Below are 12,446 nucleotides of genomic sequence, written 5' to 3'. Positions count from 1 at the left end.
TTTGAAGCCATCATTCCAGCCTAAGGTGCTAAGATGCCATCACCTGGAGGCCTGCCTGCTACTCCTACATCAGCGTGGCTGATACCATACTGCAGGTCTTGGGGACCAGTGGGGACAGCGGGAGGGCAGGGCTGCCTCCTGAGGTCAGGGAAGAAAGAGTTCCTCACTCTCAAGAAAGAGTTGCCCACTGAGCCACCTGGGAAGCCCGTGAAGCCTTGTACTTATGGTCAAAAACTCAGCAGTCAAACCCTTTGCTGCTCTGACCCGGAAAGCTGCCTCCAGGTTTCCAGTGAGTTTCTGCACTCCAACTGGAAACACCAACTTAAGAAAAAAATTGAGGTAGCAGAGGAGAAGAAGGGGCCTATGTCCTCACTCCACTGTATGTTGCCATGTGGATCCTTCCTGTATAAACAGCAAAGCCTGCTGCTGTTGCTGCTGCTAAGTCGCTTCAGTCGTGTCCAACTCTGTGCGACCCCATAGATGGCAGCCCACCAGGCTCCCCTATCCCTGGGATTCTCCAGGCAAGAACACTGGAGTGGGTTGCCATTGCCTTCTCTGAAACAGCAAAGCCTAGGAGACATCAAACCTGAGCAGCCTAAGTGACTAGCTTCCAGAGAGAGTGCTTTGGGGGGTTCTTCCCTCAGTGTACCCTCTTCCCCATGAATAAACCACCAAAAAGAGAGAGAACTTAGGAACAAAGTTCTTATAGCATTTAATGTCTTCAGGGATAGGATGGGCTGAGGCCTGACGTGAATAACAGGGATTTCACCAGCAGAAAGGCACGATAGTGGATGGGAGTATGTCCCAGGGAGCTGGACTGGGCTGACTGGATGGCAACGTCACCAGCAACTTCCTCCCTCCCTTCTCCATCTTGGAACATGCTAGAACCACGGCTGGTCTTCAAACCCGGATTTGCTGTAGCTCCTTCTTCTTCACCTCTGCCCAGATGTCTGACAGGTCCTGGATAAACTGCTGGATCTAGCGAGGCCAAAGGACTGCAGTCAATCCCAAGCTGGTGACAGGCCACCCATCCAAAAACATCTGGGCATAGCCTGCTTGTAAGGAGTCACCATTTCCTGTGACTGAGGTCACTTTCCCTCATTTGATAATTATTCTAGTTGATGTGGAGAATCAGGCTTAGCAGACTAGAAGCAATGAAGAGGGATGGAGGTGGGAACCCCTAGAGGCAGACGCAGTGAGAGGATGAAGTTCAGGCTCACCGTCTCACAGGGAGACAGAGGGGAGGCTCCACAGAGGACTCTGGGGATAGAAGCGTCAGCAGAAAGGAGTCAGCCAGGGTCGGGGCAGATGCCTCTCCACTAGTTAATAGCCTTCAAGCAGGTTAATTTACTTGAAACCCAGAACAGAGGCACATTATGTTAATCCTGAGTCATCAAGGGAAATTTCAATTTTATTCACTAACTTTAGTTGTAAAAAACATGCAATCGTGGAGATAGGAGGGAGGCTCAAGAAGGAGGGACACGTGTATACCTATGGCTGATTTGTGGTGATATATGGCAGAAACCAACACAACATTGTAAAGCCATTATCCTCTAATTAAAAATAAATAAAATTTTAAAAACAATATTAAAAAAGGAACATGCAATCAGTATGATACAGTGGAAAGAGCACAGCCTCATAAGTTAGAAGACCTGTGGTTCTGCATCAATAGATGAATAGATAAAGAAAATATATGTATGTGTGTATATATATATATATGGATACACACACACTGAAATATTACTCAGCCATAAAAAATGAAATAATTCCATTTGTAGCAATACAGATGGACCTAGAAATCATCGTACTAAGTGAAGTAAGTCAAAGACATATATGATTATCACTTATATGTGGAATCTAAAAATAGTACAAATGAACTTATTTACAAACAGAAACAGACTCACAGACATAAAAAACCAACTTATGGTTGGGTACCAAAGGGGAAGGGGGCAGGGATAGGGAGTGTGGATTAACTGATGCACACTACCATATATTAAACAGAGAAACAATAAGGACTTACCATTGATACATAGCCCAGGGAGCTATATTCAATATCTTAAACTATTATAATTGAAAAGAACTTGAAAAAAAGAATATGGATATATGTATTTATCCATTCATATATACACACACACACACACCAGTCACTTTGCTGTACACCTGAAACTATTATAACTCAACACTGTAAATGAATTACACTTCAATTTAAAAAACAAAAAAGACGACGTGGGGTCCTGACACAACTCTGAGAAAATCACTTCATCATTCTGGGACTCAATTTCTTTATCTTTAAAAAGGAAAGAGGGAGAAAAGGTTGGCCTGGATGGCTTCTTAGATCTCAGTCCAACAGTTTCTCCTTTTCAAGAGTGTTCCAAAAGACTGTCCAAAACTCTCAACAACCTGCTAGTTGCTAACACTATTACGATTACCAACATAATTCCTATTTTGCAAAAGAGGAAACAAAGAATCAGAGTAACTTTCCCGAGGTTACAGAGATGCCAAGTGCAGTATTTCCCAAACTATGTTCTTATAGTAAGTCATCACACCCCAAAATGGATCCTGTGGGCAAGCAAATTGTAGAAACCTGATCAGCTTGGAGTCTCAGGACAGAGCCACAGCAAAGGCACTGTGAAGTTCTGCATTTTAAACCCAGAAAACGTCATTTGTTTTCTAATTTTTTTTAGTCCACATGCTGTGCTGTGCTAAGTTGCCTCAGTTGTATCCGACTCTTTGCAAACCCATGGACTGTAACCCATTAGGCTCTTCTGTCAATGGGATTCTCCAGGCAAGAATACCTGAGTGGGCTGCCATGCCCTCCCTCCTCCAGGGGAATCTTACTGACCCAGGGATCGAACCCTTGGCAGGTGGGTTCTTTACCACTAGCGCCACCTGGGAAGCCCCTTTTTAGTCCATAGAGTCCATTTATTTTTCTGGAGGAAACTTAATCACCTTGGGATTCTAGGATTTGCCAAGCACAGTTTGGATTTTATTCAGAGATAATAATGCTGGACCTTGCACAGACAGTGAGTGGAATGCAAATTGTCTTGGCCTTTTGCAGAATCACTTTCCCTGAGTGGTACCCTGCTCCCAGTTCTAGATGAGTTGACTCCCTTCTGAAGCCCACAACGTGCATCCATTGTAGGGATGCTACTGAGAACATAATTCACTAAGTGTCTCTGAAGCCTCTGTGAAAATTTTCAGCTAGAGGTTAGGTGCTGGGAAAGGCTCTCTCTAAGCAAACCTTATGTTTTCTTATTTTGGTTCAAGAACAGTGTGTTGCTTTTCCTCTGGTTATAAGGCAGCTCAGAGCCAACTTCTGTTCCTGTCGAACTACTGTCCTTTAGAATCCAAGAACCAAGAGTCCATACATCTCTCTCTTACCTTGACCTTAGATTTTAACTTATATTTACTATAAATGTAACATGTATTATTTATAATACTATTTATATATTTATCTTATATAAAGTTTCAACTTATTACAATATTTTCCCAGGTCTTTATTTTCCATTTTTCAGGCTACTTAATCATGTATATGTGTTAGTAGGCTCATATCCTACAGGAATCAAGTGGGATATTTAAAAATAACATTTGGGCATATGAGGAATTCCTGTGCAGGCAAGTCAAGGTTGAGAACAGGAATTCCCTGGTGGTCCGGAGGTTAGGACTTGGTGCTTTCACTGCCTGGGGCCCAGGTTTGATCCCAGGTTCGATCCCTGGTTGCGAAATTAAGATCCCAAAGCCATGCAGCATGCCCGGGGTTGGGGTGGGGGGTTGGGGGGAGGACAACAAATGGTCGAGGGAGTCTGAACGCTCAGAATTTGGAGTGGATGGACTGTAAGCTACTATCCGAACAGGGGGTGCTCGGGCAGGGGCCATGGGCTGGAGATCACCACCTCCTGCCCCATCTCTCTTTACAACAGCTAAAGGGGAGGTGCCTGAGGACGCCTCGAGTCCTGAGACCCTACAGCAGGGAAGAGGGGCCTGCAAGGCCAAAACTCTTTCTACAATAATGCTAAGGTGTTACCTGTCTTTTGTTACTTCTGCTACTTGTCTTTTGTCTGGTGAGTCTACGTGGACTTTTACCCAAGTGGGATGTTCCCATCACAGAGGCTATCGTGACAGACTGGATACAGAAGCAGGTGTGAGAATCCACCTGTCCTTCAGGAAGCAGCATTTTAGGGATTTGCAAAGTGCTGAAATGCCACCCATCCCACAAAATACTTTTTGAAAATGTATTTTTCATTAAAAATGCTATTTATGGGACTTTCCTGGTGGTCCAGTGGTTAAGAATCCGCGTTCCAGTGCAGGGAACGTGAATTTGATCCCTGATCAGGGAACGAAGATCCCTCATGCAAAGTGGGGCAACTAAAGCTATGTGCGTCAACTACAGAGCCCAGGCACTCTGCAGCCCTCACGCCAGGATGAAAGATTCCACGTGCCGCAACTAAGACCCAAGGCAGCCATGAATAAATACATCTATTCTTAAATATGCTATTTGTGTTAACATGTTTCTTACTGTCATTTTAAATGAATTAAATAGTTTTAGTTTTTCTGCTTGAGTTTCCCATAAAGTAAATATCAACTGATATAACCCATATAAACAAAAGCTCTTTGGGGGTCTTCAACAAATTTTATGAGTGTAAAGGTATCCTGCTACCAAAAAAAGCTTGAGGATCGCTGTTTCACAACAAACTTTCTTACAAACTCCCTTTACAGTCTTTGGACTGTTAATATGAATAATTCAGTTCTAACATGCCTTACGATGCAGGCTGATTCTTTGGTTTAAGGAAATTCTGCTGGTCAGTGGGTGAAATTCTTTACATTTCATGAATTTCAGGTTGCTGGGTTTTTTTGGGGTTTTTTTTTTTTTCTGGCTGTGCTGTGAGGCTTGCAGGATCTTAGTTCCCTGTTCAGGGACAGAACATGGGTCCCCTGCAGTGGAAGTGCAGAGTCCTAACAACGGGACCCCCAGGGAATTCCCATCTTTTCTCTTTAAAAACAAACAAACAAACAGACAAAGCACTTCTCAGTCAATTGCTTTCATTGGCTTGTGTTTCATATTCATTCACTGAATACTTATTGAGTGGTGCCTACTATCTGCCTGGCATAGTTCTAGAGGCTGGGGATACAACAGAGAACAAAGCAAACAGAAATTCCAGCCTTTAGGAGCCTACTTTCCACTGTTTCACGGCAGAGCTAAAGGCTAAAAGGATATGCCAAAAGGATAAATAATTCGTCATGGTTCTCCACATGTCACAAGAAGCATGGTGCAGAGTTTCCCAAGTTAAGGGATGCGGCTTTCCTTTGGTCAGAAGTGAGATTATTCCAGGGGGCACACAGACATGGCATCAGACAGCTTTGTATGATACACAGTGAGAACGTTAATTCCTTTTCAGTTTCCTTTCAATTACTTCAAAGAGAAAAATCTCAGAATGGTACTAATAAGACTGATACTGTCACCCCCTTGCTAATTCCCACCCCTGCAGATGTTCTCTTTTCCCCAAGGATGGGCCCCAGTTACAGGCCTTCAGCATCTCACTAGAACTTTGTAAGACTCTTGTGCAGCAGCTAAGGAATTCAGTAATGGGTTTCTCTACTGACCTGTTGATGGGGCCAACAGAATCTTAGCGCTAATGCAGTGGTTCTCAAAGTGTGGAACCCAGACCAGAACTATCATCTGGAAACTTGCGGAAAATGAAAATTCATGGTTTCTCATCTCAGATCTATCGAGTCCAACACTCTGGGGCTGGGTCCAGCAACAAGCTCGAGTCCCCAGGCGATTCTGAAAACTTGAGGACCACTGCTCTTTAGCCTTCACGCCTCCCCTCAACCCATGGGGAACCATCATGGCTACTTCCAGCCTGCCTGCCAGGCACTTGGGCTCCTCTTACCATGTCCAGCTGTTTGTGCGTGTCCTCCAAGGACACGAAGGTCGCCTCCTTCAGCTGTTTGCTCACGATCTGGAAGAGGTTCAGCGTTGCCATCTTAATGGTGCCAAGCAAGAGTGTCTTCTTGGCAGCGGTGTTCTGAATGTGCGCCCAGCGAGATTCCTGGGGAGGGGAATGAGGGCGGGGTGTGAGCGCTAAGGGTGGGTGTGTGTGTGTTGTTGTGTGCATCCCTTACCCGTGTTTGTGTGTGTGTGCTGGTGTGTGTGTCCCTTACCTGTATGTGTTGAGGTGTGTGTGTATCCCTTACGTGCCTGCCTGTGTGTGCGTGTCTGTGTCTATGTGTGTCTGTCTGTGTCCCCGCCCCCCCGCCTGCCCGGCACTCACCCAGATAATGACGTCGCTGCGGGCACGGTCGAAGCGCATCTGCAGACGCGCCAGCTCGTTGTTGTGCTGCAGGATCTCGTCGTCCTTTTCCTCTTTGTAGCGTGCCAGCCGCGCCTTGGCACGCTCAATCTTCTCCTGGCCCTCCTGTGCCGACTGCATGAGGTCGTGGTGCATGCTCACCAGTGTCTTGTAGCGCGCGATCACCTCGTGGATCTCCTCAAACTGCACAAGGGCAGGGGGGCCGGGCGGGGTAGTGGTGGGGTTTGGGGGCTCAGGTCAGTGCACCTCCGCCCGGGGGGGCCTCGACCCCACTCTACGCCCCCAGCTCCCACCCTCTGCGCCTCTGCCTGGTAGGGAGGCCCTGGGCTAAGTTCAAGGGCCAAAGGCTGTAAAGCCCTCGGAGTCTCCCCTGCGCCACACCACCCCCCCGAGTTGGTACGGGCCGTGGGTCACATGGTGTGGGTCGTGGACCCCGGTGTCGTCGAGTCGGGAGCATGTGCACCTGGCTCAGCAGGCTCTCTGGCTTGGCTGCACTTTATTGGAATCACCTGGGAGCTTCAACGAGGCCACGTGCCAGGCTCCACCCTCAGAGACCCGGATGAATAAACCGGTCTGAAGGGTCCCCATATGATTCTAGGGTTGAGCATTGCTGGGTGGGGGCGGGGTAGACTTTGCGCTGTCTCGGATGGCAATCATGAGCCTATTCAGCAGGAATGCACCACGAACCACTTAGTAGCCAGGAAGTGTGCTAAACGCTAGGGACAGAGCAGGAGATAAGACAGCCAGACACTGCTTTTAGGAAGCCTTACCACAGGCGGTGGCGCGGTAGGACACACAGACAAGTAAACAGTCAGTTACGACACAGAGTGATAAGCCTTATCGGTGACTGGGGGATGGGGCCGCGGCAGAGTGTTAGGTAGTATCTTCCACCTGGTGCTCTCGTGTTTGTTCAGCAATGGCTGAGGCCTCCCTCCGGGGCTGGAGAGGGCGGGTACCAGAGGAGCGGACCCGGCCAGGCTCAGCCACCCTTCCCCCACACACAACGCGTCTCTGACCCTAAGCAGAACAAAAGCCCTGCGACCTTCCCTCTCTTCAAGGCGCTGTAAGCACCAGCTTCAGGACGCCAACTCATGCCTGGGGGATTTATCAACACGTGCCTTCCAGCCACCCAGGGGACACTCCCTGAGTGTTCTCTCCATCTCATGACATTTCCAGCAATAGACTGGTGTTCCGGGAACTCGCCTTTCCAGCAAACACTTCCTCTGTGGGCAAGAGGCACTTAACTCAGTATTAGAGGAGATAGGGACTGCCAGAAGAGGCTTCTTCAGGGAAAGGGTGGTTAAAAAATGAGACCAGAGGTATGAAGAGAAGATGGCCGAGCAAAGGCAGGTGAGGAAGTCGTACAGGTAGACAGAACAGCCTGGATAAAGCTGATGAGGTGTGTGTGGCATATTCAGGATGAGCAAGAGAGTTTAGTAGGAATGGCCCAAGTTCAAGATGGGGAGAGAGAGATCACCCTGGAGAAGTTTTTAAAAAAGTGCTCAGTAAACACTGAGGAGTGTGGATTGCATCCACTGGAGGAGTGAGCAGAGAGATAACTTCCGGTCTGCATTTCTAAGAGGTGCAACAATATATAACAGTTAAAAAGAATTGGCTAGGAAGGTGGGAGGGAGGTAAAAGGGAGGGGCCATATGTACACTTATAGCTAATTCATGTTGATGTATGGCAGAAATCAAACCAATATTGTAAAGCATTTATCCTTCAATTAAAAATAAATTAATTTAAAAAGTGGGCTACATCAGAGCAATCAGGACTACCGCTCCTAAACTTAACACCAATTTCAAAAGCACTCAGATACCAATTTGAAGAGGCTCCCATTATCCAATGATGGGACCCTTTGAACATCAGTAAGAATAAGTGCAAAGGATTGAAACATATCAAATATGTTAAAAACCCATGAGTTTGCAATAATACTAATAACGTTACAGGGCACTTGTCGAGGATGCTGGAGAACCAACTCATTATTCTGGAGACTCAAAGAGTCAAGCATTTAACAAGCTTTTGCTTTATGGCTAATATAGTCACCAAATAGTTGATGAAGGGAAGATTCTCTTTCTGAAGTCCTTTTTCTTCTTCCTACATTTTGGCCATGCAACACAGCATGTGGGATCTGAATTCCCTAACCAGGGATTCCCTGTGCCCCCTTCAGTGGAAGCACAGCGTCTTAACCACTGGACTGCCAGGGAAGTCTCTATGAAGTCCTTTTCTTGATGGTGTTCATAGTATTCTAGCTAATAACTGAAGAAGGGAGCTCAGAACATTCTGAACACCTTAGAAGGGTCTTTGGCCCCCTTTCAGTATCTGCCCCCACCACTACCAAGAAAACCAGAATTGTGACTTCTATCCCCAAAGATTCATTTTACCTGTTTTTACACATATCAATCACCGACTCAATGGAGATGAGTTTGAGTAAACTCCGGGAGTTGGTGATGGACAGGGAGGCCTGGCATGCTGTGGTCCATGGGGTCGCGAAGAGTCGGACATGACTGAACAACTGAACTGAACTGAAAAATTTCAATGGGATCATACAGTATGTCTGGCTTCTTTTGATCAGCATAATAATGATGTCTAGAACACCTGATAAACACACCAACCAAACCTGGAGTCGGGACCTCGTTTGGACCCTGATTGGAACAAACCAGCTGTACTAAAAGTGTTTGTACAATACCAGGAAATTTTGACGTCAGCTGGATATGGGTTCATGGGATTGCAGAGTTGGACACAACTAAGCGACTGAGCAAGCAGACACATGTGATATGGGTACTGTGGATATGTTACAAAGAGCTCTAGAGTGATATACTGAAGCACTTATGGGTTAAAAACATATCATCTGCTTCACAATAGCAGAGATGGGGATCTGACAGTAAGTTGATAATTGTTGCAATTAGGTGATGAGGAGATCGGTCCTGGATGTTCATTGGAAAGACTGATACTGAAGCTAAAACTCCAATACTTTGGCCACCTCATGCGAAGAGTTGACTCATTGGAAAAGACTCTGATGCTGGGAGGGATTGGGGGCAAGAGGAGAAAGGGACGACAGAGGATGAGATGGCTGGATGGCATCACTGACTCGATAGACATGAGTTTGAGTGAACTCTGGGAGTTGGTGATGGACAGGGAGGCCTAACGTGCTGCGATTCATGAGGTCGCAGAGTTGGACACGACTGAGCGACTGAATTGGACTGAACTGAATGGGCATTCAGTAGACTATTTTCTTTACTTTTGTATGTTTGAAATTTCCCATGATACAAAAATTTTTTTAAAAATCATTGATTGGAAAAAAGCCATAAAAGGACATGTACATACTATTCATAGCTTATGGGTAATGTATTCTGTTGCCCAAAATAATAACAACAAGCTTGATGGGAATTCCCTGGTGGTCCACTGGTTAGGACTTGGCGGTTTCACTGCGGGGGCCTGGGTTTGATCCCTGGTTGGGGAGCTAAGATCCTGCAATCTGTATGGTTTGGCCAAAAAAAAAAAAGAAGGGGGGAAAATAGGAGAAAATAATTCCAATTTGATAGAGCTATGGTGGATACTTGGGTGTTGTTATATATTTTGTATAATTTTCAGTATGATTTAAATATTTTGAAAGAAATAAAGGAAGAAAGAAAGAGAAAAAGATTTTGAGTACGCTGGCTGCAGAATGCTGGACAGGAATAACACAGAGCTGAACTCCTAAGAAGTACGTCTGGTGGTCTGAATGAGGAAGGGGCAGGGGCTGAATTCCAGAAATACTTAGGAGAATAGACCAGATCTGCTGATTGATGGCTTCGGGGATTGAGGGAGGAGGAGTCAAGGGTGAGGTCTGGGTTCTGGTGAGGCTGTGGGTGGGTGGTCATGCCATTCACCAGCAACGGACCCACCAGCAGCAGGGTTGGCCTGGGGATGGCAAGAAGCAGTTATGGACTCGGTGAATTAGATGTAGGGGCCTGAGCTTAGGAGGGCGATATGGGCCAGCAAGATCCAGACCAGTCTCCTTGGTCCTAAGACACATTTTACCAGCTCTAAATCTGAGTCACGTCTTGTAATCAGTCTACTGCTTTAATGTAGTAGTCTTCCCTCACTCCCCCTAACCCCCAGAAAAACCAACTGTTAAATGAACAATTTCTCATATAGTAGGTACCTTAGAATGCAGGAAATAACAGATTTGGGGCTCACGCATAAATAAACTAGGTTAGTGGTTCTATATGGAAATTGCCAGGACTTTTAAAAAAGCTGTGTGTGCTTTGTCTCCCTGAACCCCTCTCAGGACATGGACTCAGACTCACAGCCCAGAAGGCACACCTCGTACCTCGTTCCATCCTGGTGAGGGGCCCTGCTGCTGTCACATGTGGGCGTGGAGGACACAAGTGGGTGGCTGTCGACATGGGTGACATCTATCAGAGGCCCAGGGAATTGCTCAGGGAGAAAAGTGGAGGGTCTGGGACAAAGATCCAAGGAACTTAAGGAAGAGGAGCCCCAGAGGAGCCTGAGGAGGAAGGGCCAGAAGGGAGGAGGAAGAGGGAGGAGCCCCATAGGAAAGGGCGCAGGAATATTTCAGAAAGGAGCATCAACAGTGTCAAATGCCGCAGGAAGCATGGGTGGGGAGAGAGCTGGGCAGTTCCCTTAGCTCTGGCAACAAGGCACCTTGATAAAAAGCAGTGGTCAGTGGCCTACAGAGGGGTGGTTAGACACAAAGGCTCTGCCACCTACAAGCTGTGCAACCCTGAGCAGGTTACGTAACCTCTCTGAGCTTCCAATTCCTCCTCTAACAGGGTGAGATGATGGCTTTCCTCTGGGGCCTAGCGAGCAGACTGAGCAAGGTTCCACTTGCAGCACGCAGCCCAGGGCCCAGCATATGCTAAGTGCCCAGCTCTGCACGAGGCTGGTGTGTCCCAGTCTCTTTCCCTCCCTCTGCCCCTGTACTCTCAACGTAGACCAAAAACACCAGAGAGGAGGGGAAGCAGGGAGAGTGTGGACCACATCAGACAGAGGCAGGCAGAGCTGGTTGCTGGTGCTTCAAAACAAAACCTCGAACCTGTGACCCATATAGAGGCAGGCCCACAGACGTCATGCACACAAAGATGTACAACCAGGCCCCCACCCTTGAGAAATGAGTCCAGTCTCACCAGGGCCCTCTGCCAGCTGCCTTCCTCGTCTGGAGACCTCTCCCCAGAGCAGAGGGTCCGCAGCCCAGGCCCCTGGGGACGAGGCAGTAGGGCTGCAGAAGCCCGCCCCCCAGCCCTCCACACACCTCGGAGTTCTCCACCACCTTCTCCAGGTACTTGTTGAAGATGGAGTACTCCTGCATCTTGGCACTCAGCCGCTGGTGCTCCAGTCGCAGGACTGCCATCTCCTGCTTGGCCTTGGCCAGCTCGCGCATGCGCTGCCTCTTGAGCTCTCGCTCCTTGTTGGCCTTCTTTAGGGCTCGGATCCGTTTCTGGTCATTCTCCTGGGGCCAGGGAGGTGGTGCCAGTCAGGCATGGGCCCTGCCCTCCCTGGGGCCCAGGATGGTGAGGCCCCCACGAAGCTTCTGTCCACCTTGAAAATGGACGGGGGTGGCCGGGCTGCCTGAGTGGGGGCGAGGTGTAAGGAGAAGCATGTCTTAGGGTTATGTGAGGCTGGTTGAGGGGATTTCTGTGATTGTCTCAGAGTGGACTCCAGTGCTGGTTCTTCAACTCCAGTGTCTGGAGGGGTGGGGTGAGCTGGGGGCATGGTTTACCTCTGTAACCCCAGGCGTCTGGCCCTGAGTGTGGCACGTTCATTCATTCATCATTCCCCATTCACTCATTCACTGGATAAACTGTCCATACCAACAACAGGCAAGGAAGCGGGAAATAGCACCCTAGAGGAGCGGAGACTGACAAGCAGAAAATGACAAACAGGGCAAGAGGAGGGGGCCACAAAGGGGGAAGCTCCAGGCATTGGTGAGCACCCAGGAGACCTCCCAACCCAGGATGAGGAGTCAACGGAATACAGCAGAGGCGGGGGATGGGGGGGCGGGGGAGGAGGGACAACTGCAGAGTGTGGTACCCAGGCTGCAGCAGGCCATGCCCCTTGGTACCTGGATGAACTGCTCAAACTTCTGTATGTGGGCTTTCAGCTGGGCCTCCTTGATGCCCAGTTCCTCCC

The 12,446-nt window shown here is 48.0% G+C and overlaps 1 protein-coding gene across 1 annotated transcript in view; it reads right to left on the bottom strand.

Annotated features, from left to right (window-relative positions):
• Positions 1–688: 688 nt before the first annotated feature.
• Positions 689–12,446, bottom strand: part of CCDC42 (coiled-coil domain containing 42) — a 12,630-nt gene continuing 872 nt past the window's right edge. The window contains exons 3-7 of the mRNA XM_010843197.1: positions 12,379–12,441; positions 11,569–11,766; positions 6,273–6,494; positions 5,892–6,050; positions 689–978 (exon numbers count right to left, since the gene is read on the bottom strand). Of these exons, the coding sequence (XP_010841499.1) occupies positions 901–978; positions 5,892–6,050; positions 6,273–6,494; positions 11,569–11,766; positions 12,379–12,441 (720 nt within the window). The 3' untranslated portion in view covers positions 689–900. The remainder of the gene's footprint in view (positions 979–5,891; positions 6,051–6,272; positions 6,495–11,568; positions 11,767–12,378; positions 12,442–12,446) is intronic.

The sequence above is a fragment of the Bison bison genome, unplaced genomic scaffold (genome assembly GCF_000754665.1).
Source record: "Bison bison bison isolate TAMUID 2011002044 unplaced genomic scaffold, Bison_UMD1.0 scf7180017864180, whole genome shotgun sequence".
Classification (NCBI taxonomy): Eukaryota; Metazoa; Chordata; class Mammalia; order Artiodactyla; family Bovidae; genus Bison; species Bison bison.
This window is presented reverse-complemented; position numbering and strand designations above follow the sequence as displayed.